General features: G+C 44.2%; 2 protein-coding genes across 2 annotated transcripts; one reads left to right on the top strand and one right to left on the bottom strand.

Annotated features, from left to right (window-relative positions):
* Nucleotides 1-9,846: 9,846 nt before the first annotated feature.
* LOC307076275 (putative gonadotropin-releasing hormone II receptor) lies at nt 9,847-12,579 on the top strand (the record flags this gene model as incomplete). The annotated part of the gene is made up of 3 exons (XM_079737211.1): nt 9,847-10,416; nt 11,371-11,575; nt 12,050-12,579. 3 exons carry the CDS (start codon nt 9,847-9,849, stop codon nt 12,577-12,579), a joined length of 1,305 nt encoding a protein of 434 aa, XP_079593337.1.
* Nucleotides 12,580-15,654: 3,075 nt separating this feature from the next.
* Nucleotides 15,655-25,446, bottom strand: wdr93 (WD repeat domain 93; the record flags this gene model as incomplete). Its single annotated transcript, XM_079736507.1, has 15 exons — nt 15,655-15,763; nt 16,014-16,200; nt 16,430-16,586; nt 16,881-16,941; nt 17,742-17,934; nt 19,155-19,286; nt 19,507-19,593; nt 21,001-21,080; nt 21,470-21,635; nt 22,482-22,557; nt 22,986-23,071; nt 23,166-23,244; nt 23,462-23,526; nt 23,896-24,097; nt 25,219-25,446. 15 exons carry the CDS (start codon nt 25,444-25,446, stop codon nt 15,655-15,657), a joined length of 1,908 nt encoding a protein of 635 aa, XP_079592633.1.
* Between the last annotated feature and the right edge of the window lie 1,214 nt (nt 25,447-26,660).

Raw genomic sequence — 26,660 nt, 5'->3', positions numbered from 1 at the left:
ATTTAACAGTGCACACATTGAACAATCTCCTCAGCAAGCTTGCTGGCTCAAAGCGGGGGGCAGCAGCCCACACTCTGCGTACTTCAGCACTAGCCCTTGCATTTTCTGCAGCTGAGTATTGTGCCCCTGTTTGGTCCAGGTCATCCCATACACACCATATAGGCAACAATCCGCTCAACACCACTCCCGTGGCTCCCTGTGCTAGCCAACATAGCTCCTCCACACATCCGGCGAGTAGTCCTCACACAAAGGATGCTCCAAAAGACCAAAGACTCCCCTCACCTTCCAAGTCCACCCACCGCTCGCCTTCCATCTAGACGACCAACTTGGAAGAACCCACCGCCAGCTGATCTCAACATCCAATCAGTTTGGAAAAAGGAATAGGAGTCCAAAGATAGGTCCCAATACAATACACAGAAGACAGCCAAATAAACATCCCAAATAAACATCCTGTGTCAGACCCCCCCCCCCCCCCCCCCCCCCCTACCGGTCCCTGGCATCAATCTACCAAGGAAGCAGTGGACGACACTAAATAGATTTAGGACTGGACATGGCCCCTGCCTGGCCAGCCTTCACAAATGGGGCAGCAGCCCAACCCCACAGTGTGCTTGTGGAGAGCAGAGAACAATGCATCACATCGTTGGAGCATGCCCTCTACAAAGACTTAAAGGAGGACTTGTCACCTTTCATACAGCAGATTAAGAGGCAACTGCTTGGCTAAAGGACTTTGCATTCACTAAATAAAATAACAGTCAACACAACAGATAACTTTAACTTACCTGTGAGGGCCAAACTGTGGCAACAGAATCTAGAGACTCTCCAAGCTTTGTTGTGGTCCCCCAATGGAGCTGATGAATACCCCCACCCCCTAACATACGGCGGTCATTACCCCAGTGCATTATCATAAAGCATCGGACTCATGTTGCGTTCAATGAATATTTTAAAGTAATGCTCCAGATGACCGGGTATTATTATATATCCAAGTCCTTTTTGTTGCTGGAGTCTCCCGCTGTGGGATTTTTAGTTGTCGGTTCAAAATTCCCATGGTAATCAATTTACTGGAAGACGATGATGGTACATGCGTTTTCTACACCCTACCATTCGTCCTGTACACTGCTCCACACAAACATCGGCTGTTTTGTTATTTTGCCACCTTCACACTTGTAACTGTCATCATTAAAAAGATTCTGTAATTTAATTAGTATTTTCATATTATAAGACAAGCCTTAAGGAAATTCATTTTTGTTTATATTAGTAATTCAATAATTGTGTTCGTTATTTAAGTTTAAAACTTAAATTAAATAGTTAGTTGAATGACGTCACTTGTAAGGCGGATTGCTCTCTTGTGCTAGAATATTACTCTTTGTCAGCTAGAGATGCGGCATGAGAGAAGGTGAACAGCGTGTGATATGCATCGCCGAGAAGAATCTAGTTTCAAAGTCCCTGTAAATAGCATGCAGCCAACGAGGTATGTTTTTTGTTATTTCCCTGTATTTTATTTTGCTTATTTTACTCTTTATGTGCCGTGTAATTTATGATTTTATGTAAAGCTAATGCCGTGATTACTGTGTGTGTTCATCTATAGTTTTCACGGTGAAGTTGGAGCAAAAGTCTGCAATAAAACCCGTCAAAGGAAACCACTGGTGTCTGCCGACTGCTTTTAGAGGGATTTATAACACTCAATAAAAAGTCAAGATGACTCACAAATGAAATTGACCTCTCCAAACAATAAATGTGGTAAATGCCTTGGGGGCCTAATAAAATGGATGACTATGTAGAGTTGAATTACTTTTTTTGTAAATTCGATTATTTCAGGACCTTAAAGGGGACATATTATGAAAAACACACTTTTCCTGGGATTTGGGGCGTTGTTTTGGGTCTCTGGTGCTGCCACACGCTTACAAACTTTGAAAAAAGTCTGTACATGATTATTTGAGTGAGATATGCATTTCTGAGAGTACCCCGCCTACAGTTACCAAACGAGCGGGTCAGTTTCGGCGCCCCCTCCTACCTAAGAAGGGGGCACATTTGAATATTACCTCCCACTTCCCCAACCCCCTCCAATCAGAGCATAGCTACGATTTTGTGTACCAGCGGAGGAGCAGCTCTGGCGGTGGGAGCTCGGCAGCTCAGTTCAATCCCTTTCTCCGCAGAGGCTGCCGGACTGACGCCGAACCCCCCCCCCCCCCCCCCCCCCCCCCCCCCAGAGCTGCCAGACAGTTTGGAGGAGGAGAAAGGGATTGTACTCTGGGAGCTGAACTGCCGCAAAGCTTCTGCGGCAGTCCTGAGCTGCCGGTTGCCACCGAGCTTCCCCCGCCGGACTTCCGGTTCAGCTCCCGGAGTACAATCCCTTCTCCTCCAAGTCTGAGTTCAATATGGACTTCAGAGAGTCAAGGCCAAAGTTCCTTTCCTCCAATTCTTCTCAACCATGGCCGAGATAACCCCCACTACGCGTTTTTACTTGTTGTGGAAGTACCAGAGACGTCAGACGCATTCTTTATGATTCATAATATCATCCGAAGCGCACATAGTTTTTGGCCGTGATATTAGATATAATATTATAGAAATACCTATATATTATATTATATTATTATTATATTATGTTATATTATATAGACATAGAGCTCCAGGAGTCGACAAACGGCAACAATCCCTTCTCCTCCATGCTGTGGTTCAGTCTGTCAGCTCATTGGTCAATGGGCAGCAGCTCATTTGCATTAAAGCTACAGACACCAAAAACAGCGCATTCAGAAGGGACTGAAACAGAGGGGAATAGCGGGAGGCAAGATTTTTTTTCCTAAAAGCTATTTCCAGCAAACAGCTTCAAAAACATAATTTCTGGAACTTATATACTATGTTTACTTGTTGGGAAAACACCATAATATGTCTCCTTTAAGAACATTTTGTTTACTTATCCAAGACTTATCGTCTTCCCTCTTGGCTAATACATGTTTTTAAAGCTCATATATTAGAGATTGAAAAACACAGTTTTTTGATTGCCTCCCCACAAAAAATCATTAGCTTCATAAGAAGTGTTGTTCACTTTTAACTTCCACACATTTCTGTTTGCATGTTGCTACTGAGAAATAGAAGAATAATTGATGAATTGTTCCTGTACACATATTCATTCAGAAACACGAGATGTCATAGAATACATGAGGTTTGTTTTGCTTATGAATAGTGTTTAACCTTTAAGGAATAGGATGCAGTAAAGGTCAAATATAACTGTACATTTGTAGGTGTGCCATGTAGAAAAAAGTGATTTATGATACAGACAACGCACACAGGGTCCGCTGTAAGTAGACTTGTCAGACCATCTGCCTCAAACTTCCAAGGCAAACTGATCTAAAATATGTCACGCAAGGCACCTGCTCCTTGTTTGTTATCTGGATTATCCTTCAAGATGTGAATCTAAGAGATTATTGGTTAAGAAAAGGACACTGATGCTGTCTGTTGAATTGTCTTTGTTTCTTTATTCTTTCTCTCTTGTTTTTGCCTTGCAAAAATATGCTCTGCAGTTATCCAGTCTTACACCTGTAACAAAAATATAAATACATTAAGAGTTTCCAGCTCAACCACATATCTCAGGTATATCAACAAAATATGAAATAATAGTACAGATTTAATATTTCGGGTGGATTTTAGCCACATTTTCTGTTGGGAATATACAGTGGGGCAAAAAAGTATTTAGTCAGCCACCAATTGTGCAAGTTCTCCCACTTAAAAAGATGAGAGAGGCCTGTAATTTTCATCATAGGTATACCTCAGCTATGAGAGACAAAATGAAAAAAAAAAATCTAGAAAATCACATTGTCTGATTTTTAAAGAATTTATTTGCAAATTATGGTGGAAAATAAGTATTTGGTCAATATCAAAAGGTCATCTCAATACTTTGTTACATGCCCTTTGTTGGCAATGACAGAGGTCAGACGTTTTCTGTAAGTCTCTACAAGGTTTTCACACACTGCTGCTGGTATTTTGGCCCATTCCTCCATGCAGATCTCCTCTAGAGCAGTGATGTTTTTGGGCCACACAGACTTTCAACTCCCTCCAAAGATATTCTATGGGGTTGAGATAAGGAGACTGGCTAGGCCACTCCAGGACCTTGAAATGCTTCTTACGAAGTCACTCCTTCGTTGCCCGGGCGGTGTGTTTGGGGTCATTGTCATGCTGAAAGACCCAGCCACGTTTCATCTTCAGTGCCCTTGCTGATAGAAGGAGGTTTTCACTCAAAATCTCACGATACATGGCCCCATTCATTCTTTCCGTCGTACGGATCAGACGTCCTGGTCCCTTGGCAGAAAAACAGCCCCAAAGCATGATGTTTCCACCCCCATGCTTCACTGTAGGTATGGTGTTCTTTGGATGCAACTCAGCATTCTTTCTCCTCCAAACACGACGAGTTGAGTTTTTACCAAAAAGTTATATTTTGGTTTCATCTGACCATATGACATTCTCCCAATCCTGTTCTGGATCATCCAAATGCTCTCTAGCAAACTTCAAATGGGCCCGGACATGCACTGGCTTTAGCAGGGGGACACCTCTGGCACTGCAGGATTTGAGTCCCTGGCGGCGTAGTGTGTTAGTGATGGTAGCCTTTGTTACTTTGGTCCCAGCTCTCTGGAGGTCATTCACTAGGTCCCCCCGTGTGGTTCTGGGATTTTTGTTCACCGTTCTTGTGATCATTTTGACCCCACAGGGTGAGATCTTGCGTGGAGCCCCAGATCGAGGGAGATTATCAGTGGTCTTGTATGTATTCCATTTCCTAATAATTGCTCCCACAGTTGATTTCTTCACACCAAGCTGCTTACCTATTGCAGATTCAGACTTCCCAGCCTGGTGCAGGTCTACAATTGTGTTTCTGGTGTCCTTTGACAGCTCTTTGGTCTTGGCCATAGTGGAGTTTGGAGTGTGACTGTTTGAGGTTGTGGACAGTCTTTTATACTGATAAGGAGTTCAAACAGGTGCCATTAATACAGGTAACAAGTGGAGGACAGAGGAGCCTCTTAAAGAAGAAGTTACAGGTCTGTGACAGCCAGAAATCTTGCTGGTTTGTAGGTGACCAAATACTTATTTTCCACCATAATTTGCAAATAAATTCTTAAAAAATCAGACAATGTGATTTTCTGGATTTTTTTTTTTCATTTTGTCTCTCATAGCTGAGGTTTACCTATGATGAAAATTACAGGCCTTTCTCGTCTATTTAAGTGGGAGAACTTGCACAATTGGTGGCTGACTAAATACTTTTTTGCCCCACTGTAAATAGTCTTGGAAAATCAAAGATAGTTTAGTAATTAGACTTATTTTACTTACTCTGCACAATCAAACGCACTGCTGTCTGTTCCCTAAAATAGCAGAACCAACCGATTGCCTCACTTTAAGTGAAGAGGCGCTGGGGAAAGTTTTATGCGTTGCATAATTGTTTTCCTAGAAAATATGAATGACTATAGCTTGTTTTAAATGTATAAAACACCTGACTTGGGAGACTAGCGTACGGTGTACAGGCTCAATGTTACATGATCGTAGACCTGTATCCACCGCTGTCTTGCCCTATATTGAGGTCACAGGATTAACCAGCGGAAGGCGGGTCAGCTCGTCCCTGGCTGTATTCTGCTGCTTGTTGCTTTTAACCGTCTCTCTCTCTCTCTCTCTCTCTCTCTGAAAATGCAACCAGGGAAATTAATCCACCTGGGTATGTTTGAAAGGACACTGGGGCAGGTCGTTCAAAGTCATAACAGACTGGAGAACCTAACCTATTGGTCGGTCACTGTCATTCAGGTAGTGGCAAGTAGAAAATACACTGATGCATTGAGCCATCCTCATTAAAAATGTGTGCAAAGGAACACTATATGCACCGAAAGGAATGCCAATAGATTAGAATGGAATAGAAATATGCATAGCTTCGATATTCGTTCACCAATCAATCATGTCAGAGCATGTTGCCATGTTTTAGTTATTGATATATTCCATGTATTTGCACACACAGTCACACAAACACACATACACACACAGACACACACACACACACACACACACCAAAAACCTGAAATACACACAGACTGACTCGCTCAAAGGCACACTTTATATGAATGCAAAACTGGCATTGGTTCAACATTTTGGCCATTTTCCTTTTGGTGGCTGTATGGTGTCCTGATGGTATCCTACTATCCAAATACTTTTTTCCCTAGAGGGTGTTCCCATGTGACTATGGGATAATGGGAAGTCTTAATGGCTGCCGACCAAAGGATTACAGCTTTCCACAATAACCTAACTGATCACTTTCAACGCCAGCCAAGACATTCGTGAATATACCTTGAATGATACAATCATTCATTGTTCATTAGTATGTTAAATATTTCGGTATCTTCTGAGCATTGGTTGCTAAACAAGCGAGGAGTATTATCTTCTCCCCTTGGCCAAGAATTGGCTCATTGTGAGGGTCATTGTTCAGATGGCTATTGAAAGATATGGCCTTTCCGTGAAGAATAAAATGCTAGGTAAACAATGAATTGCATTCACTTCACGGATGGATTTGAAAGGCCCCAGCAATTCTCTCTCTCTCTCTCTCTCTCTCTCTCTCTCTCTCTCTCTCTCTCTCTCTCTCTCTCTCTCTCTCTCTCTCTCTCTCTCATAAATGCCCCCCCTATATCTACTGTCCAGTGGTCTAAACCTCTGCATGTTACACATCAATGCCTATTTTCAGAGACTGAAGGGTGCTGCATTTGTATGTGTGTGGCTCTGTAAAATAGGCAAATATTTAGTGATAGCCTAGAAGTGACTAATTCAAATGTATTTTAAAGAGTCAGTGTTGGCGCTCAACCCACTTTTTCAGCTCAAATTCCAGCAATGAGATTTAAAACAAGGCGGAGGGATTGTTATCATAAGACTTACCTTACCTCGCTTTTGTATTGAATTGCGCTTTACGCTTCTATTCATGGCTGTGTGTACGCTACAGCAGTGGCGTACGTTGGTGTTATTATGAATGTCCCCTACAGAAAATACACACACAATACATACACAAGTTGTAGTAAAGAGATCTGCAGGCTTGCTATCTAGTGATTCTCTTTTATAGCAATTTAATGTACAATGTCATTGCACTAATGTGTTTGACTGACTGAAAATTCCCTTTTACTGTCATGAAAATACTTATATGTTATAATGCCAACTTTTTATGGTTGCCAAAGCAGCGAATCACAGAAACCATCACAAGGAGACGATTTGTATTCACAAAAATGCATAAATACACACAACGACGCACACACAAAGACACACACACAGAAATACACAAACACACACACACAAATACACACAAATACACACACACAAACAAATTGCAAACAGTAAGGCATTAAACCAGTGTGTCAGAGCACACAGACATACTCCAAGGACATGAGCAAACAACTGAATCTGCAATCTACTGGTGATGCCTCAAAGCATTGTCTGTGAGTTATCACAGAGACTGTGGGTTCAAGAGGTGGGTGACACTTACTGATGTTCTGTTTTCGTGGTTTATATTCTCTACATATGGCTGAATGCTATGGTTTGCAATTTGTTTGCACATTTGGGATTTCAAACCATAGCCTATATATGTTTCATTGAAAAGAAACACACGCACACTCACACGCACACACACGCACACGCACACACACACACACACACACACACACACACGCACACACACGCTCTCGCGTAATCACACGCCGAGAGTTCCCTTAGCGCGCCACGGGAGCCAGCGGGGTTGGTAGAGCGCGCGGTGCGCCTGCGGAAAGCGCACACCACATAGCGCACTGAGCTACGAGGTTATACACGAATCCGCTCAATGGTTGTGAAGCTTTTTTTTTAAAGTTACACTGAACAATTAGCGTGCATTCATAATCTTATTAAAAACAAATGACAATCTGTGTTTAAAATATTGGAAGTTTAAATTACCTGGATGTACGTCTGAAAGGGGGCTTCTGCGACAATAATGTAAGTATTTAAATGTCTCTCCATTTTCTTAAGGCTACCTGAATCATTGAATGTGTGCATCATCCTAGACATGTTGGAAATAATAGCATGGGCGTGCTTCTCAGTGTTCTCAGTTCTCAGTGTCCAAATACAATAGCACTTGGACATTTAGCATTTCCCTAAATGCTCAATGCCATTTAGGCATTGAGCATTTCCCTAAATGCTCAATGCCTAAATGGGCTTTAAATTCGTTAAACTACATCGTTAGGTAAAGTAGGCTAAATAATGAAAATCTTTGTCAGCTGTATCGCAATAACTAAAACAGAGCTATTGATATGCACGGCATATACTTTGTAGAGTATGTGTGTATGTATTGTACAACGAGACGCAGCACACACACGCACACACACACACACACACACACACACACACACACACACACACACACACACACACACACACACACACACACACACACAGTATCTCTTGCCGAAGTGTCTTCAAATGGTATGATAGTTTAGATTAGTCTAGTTTACTGCGTAATGATTCTCCATGACAAGGCGTGAGGGGTCTTTATTCAATTGACTGGTTGAATTGGCTGGTTGTTCACCCCCACTACATTATCATCTATTAAAATAATATAATCATCTCCATGCGGTACATGTTTGACTGCCGACAAAACAATGAGGGAAAATGAATACCAAAATGCCCAAACATAAGTCTCGATAATGTGAAAATGTGTTGAAACTGAGATTTGTGGAGAGATGGGGAAAGTAAGCGGTACTCCCTGGTACCGCCTTTAAAAAATACTTTCCTTTTTATTTTTATTCCCTGTTACGCCCCTTTAAGATCCGTTTCAATTAGCGGAGGACAGGTGTGTCACATCAATGCTTAATCAGCAGTTGACTAGCTCACCAAATCAGCCAATCACAGGCGTCGCACGTAAGAGCACGTGTTCGACCTACAGAGGGAGTCATCTGATCAAAAACGCAGCTGCATACACATATGTAATGACCAACTTAAAAAAATACTGACTTCATCCACCATGCCTCTCAATGTGATCCATTTCGCCTTCTTTAATTTGTCATTGAAGAAGTCAAATTGATATTAACCATATCCACTTCATGCCAAGAGCATTTAGACTAACGACTAATAACTGGTTTGTGAGATGGATAAACAAGTCAGTGGGAGGCTTTCTGAGCCTGTCAAGGTATTCAATGATGGAGCACATGAACAATTGCATCAACACTCCCATTATAATAGAAATGATGAAATGTTTTGCATTTGCTGGAGAAAAACATTAGCCCTATTGCGAAAATGTTTGTGAGAATTAAATAAATAATGAAAAGCGTACCCTTTTCAACATTTGTTACACTTTATAAATTTATTTGTGGTTCAAGAAAGCCAAAATTCAATTTTGGCTTTCAAATAGAATATGAATTAAAATTAAATTAGAATTGCCTTTTAATAAGACCCCTTCCTTTTCGTTTTTTAATATTATTTGAGTGATCACTTGAACAGATCAAACATTTGTGGTCTCTGCACTCATATTCATTGCCTCATACTCCAGACTGGTGGTATAAAATGTAACATGAATGATGAATCAAATCATTCCCTTTTATTCCATGTGAATGGCCAGTGTTATTATTAATTAAGAGACTTGAGACTTCTATGTCAAACTTGACTTCGAGCTTCTACGTTCTACTCTAATATTATTATTCATTGTATGTCTGCCGTGAAGTACCGTCGATAATGGCCACCTCTTGTGACCCACGCACTCTATAGACTACCTGCCTCACATTCCTCCCCTCTGCCTTTCCCACCGCCTCCAGCGTTGATCTCCCACCAGCGCTCCGACACACACAACAACCCTAAAGCGATGACCCCAGGGCCGGGTGAATGACAAGCTGCTGTGAGCCCCCCTCCGCGGCCCCCATGTACGGCCCCACGGCCGGTGACGGGCTGAACGACAGCTGCCTCTGGTCCTCGCCCCACTGCAACTGGACCTCAGCGTGGCCGCCGGGGGGGCAGGGCGCGGCCCCCCGGCTGCCCGTCTTCTCCACCGCCGCCCAGATCCGCGTCATCGTCACCTTCATCCTGTGCGGGACGTCGGCCTTCTGCAACGTGGCGGTGCTGTGGGCGGCCAACGCCGGCAGCAAGAGGAAGTCCCACGTGCGCGTGCTCATCGTCAACCTGACGGTGGCCGACCTGCTGGTGACCTTCATCGTGATGCCGGTGGACGCCGCCTGGAACATCACCGTGCAGTGGCTGGCGGGCGACGCCGCGTGCCGCCTCCTCATGTTCCTCAAGCTGCAGGCCATGTACTCCTGCGCCTTCGTCACCATGGTGATCAGCCTGGACCGCCAGTCGGCCATCTTGAACCCGCTGGCCATCAACGAGGCGAGGCGGAGGAACCGCGTGATGCTGACCGTGGCGTGGGCCATGAGCGCCCTGCTGTCCGTTCCTCAGGTGAGGGTCAAGGGGTCATTCGGGTCAAGGGGTTAGGGTGGCAGGGGTTCGGTAGGTTCAAGGGTCGGGGGGGGGAAGGCGTATTGAACCACCATGGAGTTATGATGGTTTGTGCGATCGTCCTCTCCTTGACATGAAGTGGGTGTAGGATTCCTTTGGATTGAAGTGTAACAAGCCTATGAGGAAACCCTCGAGGTCCTCAGTTTGTATATTCATCTAGTCATTACGATTTTTTTAGACACTTTTGACCCAATGCAACTTACAGGTAGAGACGTCTTTGCATCTTGCTTCATGATTTTTATCCCTGATGACCAGGTAGTTTGTTTCTGCTCAGGGATGTCTATAGGTGGGCTGTGAACGCTGGTCGTCCTAACCGCCAACCTCATGCCCGGAAGACTCACACCAACCAACCTAAAATGGCTGGCAGTCAGATAATTGTCCATTTAGCTGGCGTTTAAAACATCTACATGACTTCTCATTCTGAACCGTTTCTATTATCCCTATAGAAAACTGGATCTGTCAACACATTAACAGATAAATAGCTGCTATTGAATGCCTATTCCACACATTTCCGTCCCCATCTTGGACGGTCAATATGCATAATAATGTAGAATATGTGTTTTTATCTCCAATTGAAAACAAGAGAAGCAGGCCACACTTCGAGTTCAGAGCACACATCTCCCCTGCTAACCCCAAGAAGAGCATTTAATGCAGTTTCTTTAAAAAAGAAAACTGCGTTAAAAATTAGGATTTGCTTCATTTCACCTCCATCCTCTTCCTCTCACAGGACGTCAATGTTAACAATGCATGTTTTTTTGCCGAACACATGCATAATCTAATCCCATCTAATTGCCTCTCCCTCTCTCTCTCTCCCTCTCTCTCTCTCTCTCTCTCTCTCTCTCTCTCTCTCTCCCCCCCGCTACCTCTCTCTCCCTTTATCTCTCTCTATTTCAGGTGTTCCTCTTCCACAACGTGACCATCACCTTCCCGGAGAGGTTCACCCAGTGCACGACGCGGGGCAGCTTCGACACCCACTGGCAGGAGACGGCCTACAACATGTTCACCTTCTGCTGCCTCTTCCTGCTGCCGCTTGTCATCATGATCACGTGCTACACGCGCATCTTCTTTGAGATATCCAAGCGGATGCGAAAGGACAACCGTAAGTTCCCGCAGAATCTCCATCACTGCATGAGCGGACACACCATCACTCCCACACACCACTTACAGCATTATTCATCAGGCGGTTCCAGTTGAATACATCGTGTTTGTTCAGCGGTGCGAATATGAACGGGCCGTTAGATAAACGTCTTTGGAGATACAGAACCAAGAATACAAAGTAGTTTCTTTTGACCATGGGGTTACGTGTACACAAAGGCAATCAGGTTACATGGCAGTTACCAGAAGTCCATTATTACGTGATTATTCAACAAATGCATCTCGTGATTAATGCACACGTAATTAAGAGAGATAGACGAGAATAGATTAAAGAAAAGCGAGTCAGCTTAAATCAAAGAGCATAATAGAGACGGAATTTAAAGAAGCAGAAGTTATTAAGTAAGGAAAAAATGTTCTTGTCGTTTTAGCGAGCATGAATAATAAACGCGACCCCCGCTTGTCTCTTCTGCCGTTCCAGTTTCCTCCACGGAGGTGCACTTGCGCCGCTCGAAGAACAACATCCCCAAGGCCCGCATGCGAACGCTGAAGATGAGCATCGTCATCGTGCTGTCCTTCATCGTGTGCTGGACGCCCTACTACCTGCTGGGCCTGTGGTACTGGTTCTTCCCAGACGACCTAGAGGGCAAGGTGTCCCACTCCCTCACCCACATCCTCTTCATCTTCGGCCTGTTCAACGCCTGCCTGGACCCCGTCATCTACGGCCTGTTCACGGTGCACTTCCGCAAGGGGCTGCTGAAACGCTACTACCGCCGCAACATGGTGCCCACCTCCGAGCCCGAGAACAGCACCGTCATCACGGGACCGTTCCGGTGCGTCAGCAACGCGTTCCCGCTGAAAAGACAGCCCAGCTCGGCCGCGCGGGACCGGTCGACGCCGGGCCTGGGGGGCAGGGCGGACACAAGGTCACCCGGGAGCGACCGTCTGACCGTGGGCAGCGATGCGGGGGGCTGCGGAGCTCGCACGCCCAGCACCGTGAGCACATTGTGAGGGCGAGGGCGGGAGAGCACACTGGTACACATGGAGTGTGTGTGATGGGGTGTGCGGTGGTGGAGTGACTCGGTATTTGTTTCCTGTGTTTGATGCCAAGAGGCTTGTATTTCTTTTTTTGATGTCGTAATTCTGAGACATTTCACACGTGACCGTACTGACTCATCTGAGAACTGAGGAGAAGCTATTCACCCTCATACAAAAATATATATTTTTCCGTTACGTTTAAATGTGTTGTGAATTCTGAGTCGCTGTTTGCTGGAATTGAGTGTATCAATGATTTAAAACTATGTACAATAAACACACCTGAATGCTTTTCCAAAACTTTGTCCTGGTTATTCTAGTGACATGTCAGTTAGTTGGGGGAAAGTTTTGAAAAACGTGGAGTGAGGTGTACAGAATTTGTGATGAAGGGTTTGGATTCATAATGTATGGTTTGATCCCTGTTAGGGAAGCACATCCCTAAAGAGACACGGTTTTCATTATTGATAATGCTTGAATTATCCTGGAAGGGAGGAATGGTTGATCTTTCAATACATTTCAGCTCAGGCTTAATTTCTTCCTCAGTGCAACAACATAATTGAGGAAAGCATTTTTATTGGCAATTTAATTTGATGGTCCCTGGTATTCTGAGAGGCAAATCTACGTTTAAGTGGGCTGTTGGGCAAGAAGAAAGGCCTAGAATAACCAGAAAAAACTGTGTGTGTGTGTGGGCGTGTGTGTGTGTGTGGGCGCGTGTGTGTGTGTGTGTGTGTGTGTGTGTGTGTTTGTGTGGGAGTATTTTTATGTTTTAACGCGATTTATGAACAGACTTGAGCATTATCAAAGTAATGATGTAGCCGCAGAACATGCAATCTGAAATCCAGTGGCTTGTGAAACACAGCTTCAATAACAGTGTCAGAGCCCTGCAGGCTTTGACAAACAGTGTCCCATGCTGCTGTGACCAAAGCAACAACCAATTAAGAGGAACACGGCAACAACTAAATCCGTTCCCTTAAATTGATTTCCACATTCTGTCTGTGGTTTTCCTGCAGCAATTCTGAACTCAATTCTGAACATGCCAACCCTAGAAGTCACACTCACACAACTTTTGATGTGTCTTCAAAGTCAAATTGAAACAGTTTAAATCCAATGTGACCTTGAACATATTTGAAATTCCGAACAGGCTGTCAATCACGAATGGCAAATATAAAAGAGGGAAATCGGATTAAAAAAAGATCTGCGTTTGGATCCTCTCTTGAATCAGATATGCAACGTCAATCCCCCTTTGCCTTCTCTGTAGCCAAAGCCTTTTAATGTTGGCTGATCTTCTGTAGCACCCAGGCATACATGAGTCCCATGAGGATGTGTTCATTTTATTAGAGTAGTTAGTCATTTTGTAATTACTAAAAAGTAGATATTTCAGAATATCTACTCATACAGTGTTTTCATTGTGAGATGTGGGTCGTCGGGGCATTTTATCTAAGAAGAAGACAACATTGTAAAAAAAAAACTGCGAGATTAAAGATAATAAAAAATAGATAATTTGTGTAATGTAGTGTTGACGGGTCATAAGAGTGGTTTCTGCCACAGAATAACATGTCAGTCCCTCTCATAGAGGTGCAACTCAACATTCGGATACAATTAGATCATTTGATAGTTCAATGGTAATAATTCCAAATGGTCAGTTCCTATAGCCATGTAATTAACCCCCAACATGCGAATCCAGCTCTACCAGAATATTCTCTGGTAGAGCTGATGATGTGTAGAGTAGCAAGCCATTACGCTCTTCGGCACACTCTCTCTAAGGGATTGTGAAATGTTACTTTATTCTGTTGCCCAGAATTGGTTTGCCTATTAGTGTTTGACATTAATCTATTTATAGCATCATAAACATTGAGCACAGGGCTGTGAATTCCACCTACAGCTTACACGTTCACTTATATAAACTCTAGGGAGCTCAGAGTGTAGATGACAATGTAACTACGAACTCTTGAGAGTTAAAAAATAAACCTTAGATTTGAAAGCATCGTACCGGTAAGATACTGTTCGTGGTGCTTAACGAATGCAAGAAGAGGTTAAGAATCACCATTATTATGCGTGAACAATTAACACCAAATGGTGTCAGAGTGAATCTTTCCATTGTAAAATAAGTAGTATCTATGCTGCAACCAATGATTAATCCATATAAAGGATTGGATCAGAGCCTTCATGTCCAATTATATGCTGATAACGTGACAGGATTCTTTTTGTGTTTGAGTGCTATAAGTAATTTTTCAGTAATCAATTGGTTTTGCTGTACATTTAAGTATTAGCATATTAATTTATGTGACTGACAAACCCACGATAGCTGTATCTTTTTAATTATTTTTCCTCTTGTAATTTTTTTTTACAAATATCTCACAAAAAAGCCAATTTAATATCACGCATATGTAGTCAATGACATACATTTAAGAGGCAGTTTCACATTGAATGAAGAATTAATATAATAAAACAAGATAACAGAACAGAGCACCTTAAGAATAAATTCTGTCTTTAATATTTGTGTGAAAATGGTTTTCTCACATTGACCTGTTACACTTCAGTCGTTCTGCCTCTCAGGAGACAAAAGGTTTGAAGAGTCCAACAGAAAGGGCAAAAGCATCAATATCTCCTCCTGTACTCCTGTGTGCCGAAGAGACGCACACACACACACAACTTCACCCCCCCACACACACACGCACAGTGACACAAACGAGTGTTCAAGTGTGAAAGTATAATCAAATCAACTGCATTAGGGTCATGGCAGGGAGGTTCGGTGATATGAGATTGCCCGTCGTCACAATCAGATGAAAAACACAGTGCATGTGTGTGTGTGTGTGTGTGTGTGTGTGTGTGTGTGTGTGTGTGTATGTGTGCGTGTCCTCGGTTGCCTGTATGAGTGCTTGTGTGCAACGCAATTAGACTCAGAAAGTCCCTTCACCAACGACATCTTATATCATGTCATGTCTGACCTGACTGAGGCAAGGTGCTTATCTCCGCATCGTAAACGAAAAGGGCTTTTGTTTGCCAAAGGTTTGTTCGGTGTTCAACGGGGTTCCGGTCTGTAGGCGGGCTTCATGGAGAGGTCAGGCTCGGCCTCGTCCGGACCTTGTGCACGTTCTCCTGGGTCTGCATGCACGTGATACTCACTGCTTTGTGGCTCTCCCGCCCTGCAATCAGCGACCTAGTGCAACAATATCAGGAGAAAGAGCTGATTACATCTCCCTATTGGAATAACTGTAGCTACTTACCTACCTCACTCCCCCCCTCCACCAACCCCCCACCAAAGCAAAAATTAAGAAAATAAATAAACAAATTAAACGTAACCTGCTCACTGTTGGAGTCCTTGTTATTCTAATTGTCAATCAAATTTAAATTGTAATCACATTTTATTAAAATAGGAGAGCGAGTGCATAATGGTTTTGATGCCAAACCTATGCTGAAGGTAGCGATTGCAAGCTTGCTCCAAAGTGTCCAAGGTGATCATTGTCACTGGCTGGACAGAGCCTCCAGGTGCCACCATGTGTGGCTTGAATAGAGGATGATCTCCAAACCGGAAAACCAACAGATGACTCTGAATCCTTTCTGGCACTTCAGACCTTTGACTTGTCAGTTGGTCGCCTAAAACAAGGGATTCAAAACAAGCGTCATTCAATCTCCTTCTGCAATTTCACCAAATGGCACTTTATTCCAATTGCGTTCAATCACAAAAGCTATCAAACGTTAATAGGTAATACTGAGGCTTCACCGCATCACAACTGATATATTTTGTTGAAAGGCTACAACGGATGTGCATGTACTTTGTGAGCCACATGTGTGTTCATGAATCAAACATCCAGCTGTGGTTTACCTCGCATGAACAGGGTTTGACGTACGGTATCCAGGGTAAACACAGGATCCAGTGGGCAAGCCAGGAGATGAGTGGTCGGGGCGATCAAACAGCACACCGTAGCTTTATTGATGGCGTCTAGGAGGAACAACTCTCCGTTTCTCTGCAGCACGAGAGTCTGCTCCGTTGACCGATCACGCCATCAGAGGTCAAGATAACACATACAAGTTATGTTCCTCATCTTCCCCACAGGCGGGTTAGTATTCCTTCAACTTCATTCTGTATTGCTTGGAAACACTAACGATTCTTTATCCCTTTCCTGGAAATTTAATTAAGTCTAAAATCCATCCAAAGGGAATCAATCATCATATGTCCCCTTGGATGAAGAGAGAAAAATACAACAACAACACGGATGATAACATAGAAGGCAGAAGCGGTGGGTCAATAGAGATACAAAGTCGCCGTGTCCTACCAGGCCCAGCAGGAAAGGTACTGATGTGATGGCAGAAGGACGGCGGCCAGCTTCTCCCGGTCTAGATAAGCACAGAAGCAACAGAGCTGAATCCATTGTAGATGTAAGAGGGGAAAGAGTGTCCAGCGTTGCAACCCGTCATGACAGCAATTATAAGAAGTGGACATACTGTTCACTGAAACTTGGGAATTATCTGTTCCTCTAGACAAATGTGCTTTCATAACCCACTCTTACTTTGTGCTTTTCGGGTTGTTCGATTACTGCCAGGGTTGTGTACAATGGGTCCTTTCAAGTGTGCACAATAAAAGCCCTTTTCACTGCCCTTAAACCATGGCTAGAGGAAAAGAGCATAATGCATCTCTGCCATTTAACACTTTGGAGGACTTTGTGCATAAAGTGCAGGAAGGTTTCAATTATTACCACTTAGAGAATCTTCTTCAAAAGCAAGTGCCACAGTCAGGTGGGCAAAAGCACCTCTTTATCCCCTTAAAATCACAGCAGCGCTTTACACCACCAACCACAAAAGACACACACACACACACACAGACACAAACAGACAGACACAATCGCTACACACACACACACACACACACAAAAGCCCACAGACGATCGTAACACACACAGACACACAGACACAGACAGACACAAATAGTCACACAGACACAAATAGACACACACACACAATCATAACACACACACACAGACACAAATAGACACACAGACACAAATAGACACACACACACAAACACACACAAAAGCCCACACACAATCATAACACACACACTTTCCATGAGTGCTCCATAAGAGGGTTCCAATCACTTTCACGTCATCATTGTCATCCTCACTACATACACCAACAACCTAGCTCCGAGGGTCTCGGAGCGGCCGGTGGCTGCCGGAGCGCCGGCGGTGAGCATGAGGGTGGTCCCGCTCCTACAAGAGACCACCAGGTGCACCTGGCGGGAAAGCGCCGCAGGGATTCCGCCTTCCACAAACATCACCCGAGTGAGGACACTGTCTGCCGCCGAGACCACCACCACAGACAGGGGCGAGCCTGGACAGAGAGAGACAGGGCGAGGGTGAGAGAGACGGATCCAAAAGACAGGGAGAATGATGGAGAGACACAAAACAAAAGTCTCCCCCTGTTGATTCATGTCACAGTGTTCTGGTCTGCGCTAAAATAAAAGCCTGTGTCTAGCGGCCTGGGGGAAACAACCCTGGCTTTCTGAAGTTGACTGAGTGACTTGAAGAGATGTGGCCTCGGGGGAGGGTACTAAAAATATCCCCCCACTTATCGAAACAAGCACCACAGAGGGCTCGCTGGGCCATCACATCGCAGCCAGGACAAAACAAACTAACGCTGCTGATGGCTCAGTGGTTGAAGAGTTTCACACCAAGCCCAGAGGTGTGAACCGCAACCGACATCAGCAGTCTACCTTGCAACATGCGGTTTTGTATTCTCTTTTATTGGGTAAGGCCCAACTTCTACAGTTCGCTCCTTAATGATGTGCTTTTTTTTTTTAAAAAATGATGTGCTTTTTTATTTTTTTTTTAACTAAATGGATGTCACTTTTGATAAAAGTTGGCTAAACGACATACTCGTAAAACAGAAGTGTGGCTGGCCCCTTTGACATAATGTCTCAGCTTTGAGAGAGGAAGACTCGCAGAGTAAATGGAGCGAAAGCACTACCTTGCTTGAGATCCCACATCGGCACTGAAAACTCATTCAGGTTCTGTGTATGCCTCGGCTAAGGGTGTTGCAGCAGATGTAAAAATGGCGAGGTCGCACATCGCAGTTCACCGTCTTTGAATAGGAGTCAGTATTTTAATTAATATGAGTGTTATCATCGTTGCTGATCTCTCAGTGCCGGGCAGAAATGGCATGGGTATCCTAGGAATGAAACATGAATATAACAGTAATGACATGAATCATGTAACGGTAGTGGCCCATGGACATAACAGAAATAAAAAAGATAGCGCAGGAATATTACACTAAGGAATGAATAATGCAACGGGAGTGATCGAAAGCCCAACAGAAAGGGCATGCATACAAGCTCACTGATGGAAGACAACAATAGAAGGTGGACACCACTGAGACTCACTTGCTGCTCACTTTCAAAGCAGGGAAACACCAAAGTGAAGTGGTAGTGAGTGGTATGGGCAGTTTCAAAAAGCCTTTCATACGCACATTATGCGCCTCATTTGGCTAGCCACAGTGTACGGAAAGTAGATACCAGTCGTGATAATAGCATTAGTCCAGCTCTCATAACTGACCTGTCTGCCTGTCCCAGACTGAGACTAGGTCCGGCTCCAGAACCAGGGCAATGTAGCGGCTGCTCTGGCTGACGGCGGAGCAGACGATCTCCTGAGCGTTGGGCCACCGCATGGCTGGTCCTGGATCCACGTCTCAACCCAACCAAACCCAACACCCAAAATCAAGACTCAATACAACGGTTTCAATATCATTCCGACCTGCCCGCTGTGAGCGACAGAGAAAACATACAAACTATGAATTGACCAGTACCTGGCTTTAGTCACTGGTAATCGGTCGTCAATTTGAAATCATTTTCCTTTTTTTTATGTTTTGCATTTCGCAATACCAATATTGTAACAGAGAAAATCCTACCGTGTTTATCCTTTGCCTTGCACAGGGAATACTGGAGAAGGTTATGGCTGCCCGTCCACCAAAGGCAAATAGCCTCTGGAACGTCACCTAAGAGGATATATAGGACCAGAGAGACTGTTCTCCTCTCATCAACACATCATCCACCAATGCCTCATCCATAAATGGCTATTATATGATTTAATTAGCAGGGGCTTTAAAATATGTTCCACAATTCATCATCTTAAATGTTAATTAAAGAAGAAAAAAAAGTGTCTGTCAAAAAATAAATCTATATATTAAGAAAGACATAAAGGTCTAACTAAGAGCTTGGTGACGCAGGGCTCTGCGCTGGGGTTCGGGCTCAGAGAAAGGCCACTCAAGCAGCAGAGACAGGGGCCAAGCCAGTGACTCAGCAGACCATCTACCAACCATCACTGGACTGGGGGAGACAGACACAGCTTCAATAAGGGGGTGACCGGGGGCGATGGTCGGGACTTCAGGATGACTATTCTTGGGTCAATCATGTGTCACCGTTGACATTGAGGAGGATACAGATCCAGAACCATGCTGACTGGATCATGTCACACAGACACACACACATACACACTCAGACCCCACACACTGACACAAACACACACACACACACACCCACACACACACTGACACACACACACACACACACACAGTGGTAGTGAGTCATTACAGAGCTGCACATCGCACATCACATTTACCGATTCAACAGTCAAAGCTAAAATAATGTAGCGCCGCTAATGCATCGCTAATGCATCGTCTTCTCTTTTAATTACACAGCTCTTACGCCATTACAAATGAGCAGCTTAAGAGAGTGAGTTTTGTCTGCTCCTGTCTTGCTCAACTAGTAGACCATAGCATTAATACATCCCGCATAAGGCCAAAATGAAGTCCCAATTTCTTGGGGCTTTTGTGTCAAATCCTACTAAGGAAGCTGTTATAAGCTCTTCGTAACTTAATTGGACCCTGGCATCACCACAGCTCTCGCTTACAAATACCATGACCACACCCAGGCCTGCCTAGTTGGGTTGTTGTTTAGTTTCTGCAGCTAGCATGGCTGAGATAACATCATGCACCTGATGCTGACCACAAGTGTATGAGGGCTGTCTCCCATTCACTCTCTTTCTCTCATTCTCTCTCTCTCTCTGTCTCTCTCTCTCACTGAGTGCCTCCGTCCCTTTATCTTACCCACTCTCTCCCTTTCTCTCTCTCTCTCTCTCTCAATGTGCTCTCAGCTGGCAGCCTTGGCAGGCAACATGGTTGTACACCCTTTTCGCATTGTGATTATTTGTAATCACACTTACTTATTTTATAACACAGCACCCAACACGTCCCTCTCATCCATACATCAATGACGACGCTGAATTACAGCCCTTGTGGTTATTTCGGATTGTTAGAGTACCTTTGTATCCCAAATAATCAAATGACGGACCTAATTATAAATTCTCCTTTTTATCTCTGTTGCAGCCCAGAGCCTGTATTCACACAAACCTGTGTGGGTGGTCGCTTCTGCAACTGAACCCGCCGCCACTCCACGCGGCTGCAGGAAGTGCATGCTGCCAAGGCTGAAATACAGAGCAATGATGTTGGTCTCAGTGGGCAGAGCGGAAGCCTTAATGGAGCCAGCCTGCTTTATAAAACTGACGGTCTTTCATAGTTCCATTAATCTTGTTCCGCAGATCTTGAAACCAAACCAAATGAATAACTCGATGGCATTTGGCTTTTAATGCACTCTTTGCACTTGCGAGTCGAATCGTCTCCAGAAATTAATCATACCCAGATATACGGTTGAATGCATTACATCATCTCTATATGATCTCAATGTGTATCCTGATTAGATCATCTTGGCCTCTGTCTAGAGTCATTCACCACTGGGGATTTGGGAACTCCCAGTGCTGCCTTGGACAGAGTCAACAAGTAACGACCGACAATGTCTCTGAACTTTCTACTGTACCGAGGCTGGGTTCCCACGTGGTCTGAATTGGACCCGTACTTGGACCTGAACGCAGCGTCTTGATTCTTCCACTGGTCAACGCCGATCATGTGGTTCTGTCCAGAGCCCATACCACCGCCATGCTCTGCTTTCTTTAAGAGCTCCGCTGGATTCTGAAGTGTTTTTCCTGCAAAGCAGCACATGCGTTCTGTTGTGTTGAAAATGCAAAGATGAAACCGATTGCACAAAATCACCAGAAGCGCAAAGTGGTGGACGAATATGAGCTGAATGCAAATTGTGTCGCACAAGCACACATACAAATACACACACACACACACACACACACACACACACACACACATACACACACACACACACACACACACACACACACACACACACACACACACACACACACACACACACTAACACTAGAGCCCGACCAATACCGTATTTTAGGAGCTAATACCGATGTAGGGAGTACAGAATACAGATATTGAGATATCGGCTGATATTAAAAAAATATATATTATTATATAATTATTATTACATATATATACGATATATACCCTCAGGATATATATTGTGGTATCCTGGGGGAACAGCTCCTTGGGATTTGCTGCTCTCCCTCCAGCAATGCTTTGGGCCACAGCAGCATCATAATAAAACCATGAGCTAAAGGAACCAATGAGCTGTAGCATGGGGAGGAGCTACAAACCTTCACTCAAAACATGACGTAAAACTGTTAATGTTGGGAGTGTTTATTACATGGATGTGCTCAGTTAAAGTATTAAGAGGTTCGACCACGACAGTAGAGGATTTATAAAGCGGTAATTACAATCATAAATTGACACCATTTCATATCGGTGCATATCGGCAAACGTATACAACGATACCCATATATCTGTGATAGGCCAAAATCGCTCTATATAATCGGCTTGTTGATATAGGGCTCTATCGCACACACATAGGGACATATGCATTGTGTCTACATTTTTGTTATTAAGGTACTTTGGCTGTACTGTAATTCTACCTGTTGGTATTTTGCCTGAGGTGATCTTCATCAGCACTGAGCAATGAGTCCAATTGACATCTCCACCTGTCGGCTTCTGTTCATGAGGAAATAAAGACCAATGGCTAGAATTATAGTTTTGTCTTTATTTTACAATATGTACGGCTTCAACTGGGCTTATTTTTGTGCATTTGAATGCATCAAGAAAAATACTCGTTTTTCTCTGCCTCTGATTGAATGGATGATGAAAGTAAATGTCAAATGTAACCTTAATCCTGAATTATGTAAATGTTCTGCTGCAGCTAAATGTGTTCTCAAAAACAAAACGATCCATATAGAGGAATATTCTGGTCCATTTTTGACACCCCCCTTCCACCCCCCATCTGAAAATAATATAACTGCTACTACACCCCAAGCCACTAGAGACTGCTAATGGGAAAAAGTACACATTTTACTAAGAAAAGGAACAAGGTTTACTGACATTAACATACAATGTAATACATGTCAGACGTAGAATTTCATCACCTGGGACTGAGGTGCTGCCTGCTTCAAGTCTGCAAGCCAGGATTTTAGGGGGAAATGATAGATGTCCAACCAAAAAGCCCCATTGCCTGACAAAAGATAATGATGTTTTACACATCTGAGCATGCGGTTGGCTCAATGTAGCCTGTATAAAACCATCGGTACAGAGATGAAACACCTTACAGCTCATTAACACCGCTCCGAAATCTCCACCTTCAGAAAGGTCAAAGGTCACGCACACATTTCTCTGGTTGATGTCTTCCTGATAAAGACAAGAACTTCGGTCACTCAGATTTCATATTTTAAATGCATTTAAAAAAACAGGATTTACATCATTGAAAAAACTGAAACACTTTGACATTGACAATGCCTCCTTTACAAATGTATCGCTGATTCATCCATGACTGCACTTATAATGGCAGGATTAGCACATAGGCTCGACGGTGAGTCCGTGACACCATTACCATGACCATACACACCGTCTTGTTGACGATCTTGAGTAGGTGCATCTTTTCAGCACTAAGTGCAAAGACTCTGGCGACACCTGCAATAACAGTTCATGGTGAATACACTGGTTCCATGGTCAGGTTAATATGTGGATAGATAGAAGAGAAACAGCACAAAGGAACGTCACTAAGACTGAATGAACTGACAGTTGAGCTGACAGGGATAAAGGACACATTTACCATTCCCTAGTTTTCACTTAGAGGATGCTTTTATCCAAAGCCAATCAGTGATTTATTTTTATAGATGCATTGCATGAGCATGGTGGGGCTTTAGTCACCTTGCTCAAGGACAGGTAGACCGCGGACATCAGGGGTTGAAACTGAACCAACCACCTTTCTTCTGTGATCTGCTTGAACACCCTGACTACTAGACTATCCTGCCCCCGTCCCCCCCTCCTGTCTCTCACCCATATCATCCACAGTGCTGATCAGATAGGCCTCCTGGCCGACGCCCGTCATCTGAATGGCGGTGATGTCCAGCCCGTCCTCGAGCCAGGAGGAGACGCAGGCCAGAGAGACGGCGCAGCTCACAGACACCCCCTGGGAGTGGCCCACGGCCAGGTACCGGCCGTCGCCTGAGCACGCCAGGCAGTTGGTGCACTCTGGGAGCTGAGAGGCCCGCAGAGGGACAGACAGACGTACAGACGTACAGACACAGACAGACAGACAGACAGACAGACAGACGGACACAGATGGCCAGACGGACAGACAGGCAGACAGACAGCCCGCCAGACAGACGGACGGACGGACAGACGGACGGACAGACAGACAGACGGACAGACAGTACAGACGTACAGACGTACAGACACAGACAGGCAGACGGACACAGATGGCCAGATGGACAGACAGGCAGACAGACAGACCGACAGACAGTACAGGCGTACAGACGTACGGACACAGATGGCCAGACGGACAGACAGGCAGACAAACAGCCCGCCAGACAGACAGACAGACAGACGGACGGACGGACGGACAGACGGACAGACAGACGGACAGACAGACGGACAGACAGACAGACGGACAGACAGAACAGACAGACAGACGGACAGACAGAACAGACGTACAGACGTACAGACACAGACAGACAGACGGACACAGATGGCCAGACGGACAGACAGGCAGACAGACAGCCCGCCAGACAGACAGACAGACAGACAGACAGACAGACAGACAGACAGACAGACAGAGAGATGGACAGACGGACAGACAGAGAGACGGGCAGACGCACAGACAGACAGAAAGAGAGACAGGCAGACGGACAGACAGACAGAAGGAGAGACGGGCAGCGGACAGACAGACACATTCCCAGTGTTCACCATTGTTTTCTGCCAGCGAGGCGAGGTAGCCAAGCGGGTTGTGAGTCTTGGGAGATAAACAAGTCAATGTATGGATTGGAGCCTATAACTGAGTTGGAAATAATAAAATGGGCCACTAAAAATGGGTGACGTTATTGATAGTTCAATTCAAGCAAATAAAGGATGTATATAATGTAAACAACAATAATGCAAATTATAAAATGTCTTTATAACAGCCCGAAATACAATCTAATACAGCTGATAATAATATAATGACAACCACAACAATTAGTCTATCTACCTGTGTACCTGCACGGATGATTAGAGAGGGATGTTATTTTTGAAGATATCTGCACTGCCACATATACTACTACTACTACTACTACTACTAGCAAGAAAAAGAACAACAACAGCAAAAAAAGCATGTGCATGTACCTGTGTATCAGCGGACAGCTTGAGATTAGGATGCTTCTTCTGGGATGCACTCCTGGCTGTTTCTCTTTTCAGGATCAATTCCCAGGCCGTGCCTAGTAATATGTCTAGGACCTTGTCAATCATGCGGTAAGGCTGGGGCAGTCGATCCCAGAGTTCTTCAGGATCGGTCAGAAAACTCTCGTTGTCCTTCTCACCCCAGTCTTGCTCAGAGGGCTCAGGGATAGCCATTGTGTACTTCTCTGCTTCAGGTCAACTCAGCAACCTGTATTTATTACAGTATATTAATACAGTGTTTCAGCTATCATTATAATAAATATATATTTTTGTGGTGACACAGCGAGGAATGTCAGGACATCAGACTCGGGTTCAAACTGATCAACTTGGCTAATTACATCTATGTTCCTGATGAACTATCAGCCTACATATCCAACGTATGCTTGTATATTATAACGTAGGCCTAGAGATAGATTACATACTTGTTCTAAATTGATAAGCCCCACTCCAAGTATACTCCTTACCTGATCACGGTAGACCTCCCCTTGCTAGAGCTCCTTACCTGATCACCACCACCACCACTGCCGCTAGCCTTGTGTTTACGCTTCCTGTCGCCATGGCAACATCCCGCTCCTCGTTGTTTCATCTCAACTCGCCTGCGTTCTTGTTTCACGGAGGAACGGCTAATCAGCGTTATTGGCGAGGGAGAGGGCGTAACTTCCGATATTACCTTTGAGACATTTGGTTTTGATATTGCAAAAAAAATCAATGATATTGCTTTCATGTTTTGCATTTTCTTGTCGTCAATAAATCCATATCTATGGTCGTTGTTTCAGTTATTTTGTGATATTCTTATTTTTCACACTCCAGGTACTGTGGCTGGCCTACACAGCTCAGGAAGTTAGAGACCGGAAATTATTCTGTTATTCTGCACTAAAGTTTGCAGAATAACGCTCAAATTCAGGCTCCTCTCTCAGCCTACATGTCCTCATTGTCACAGCAGTCCCGTTTCTCGTCCAAAAAACACAATAGAACCATGGTCCGAGAAGAGCGACTTCAGAAAGCCTCATAAACTTTTCAAAACTTTCAAACGGTCTTATTTCGCCTACTGTCAAATAAAACATTGTATACATTGGTGCAAACACCTGCTTTAGACCACGTGTTATCAAATAAAAGCCCGACAATATTGCAAGCCAATCATGCAAGCCACCAGCTGATTAATGCCCATCATATATATACAAACGCAAATATTTGGTCTTCAACTGAGGATAGATTTGTTTTATTTTTCAAACAATGACAAGGCATTATTGATCTGGATTTGGCTACCTTTTGATTAGTGTTTTGTCTTGTAGACAGCGTTTGCTCTCTGTGCACTAATGGTAACTGTGCTTTCTTTCCAATTCATCGTGTTAATTCTGGTCGATTATCTGTTTGTGTGTGTGTGTGCG

Source organism: Pollachius pollachius (assembly GCF_949987615.1).
Source record: "Pollachius pollachius genome assembly, chromosome: 5".
In the NCBI taxonomy this organism is placed as follows: Eukaryota; Metazoa; Chordata; class Actinopteri; order Gadiformes; family Gadidae; genus Pollachius; species Pollachius pollachius.
The sequence above is the reverse complement of the archived record's forward strand: the minus strand, read 5'-3'. Positions and strand labels throughout refer to the sequence as shown.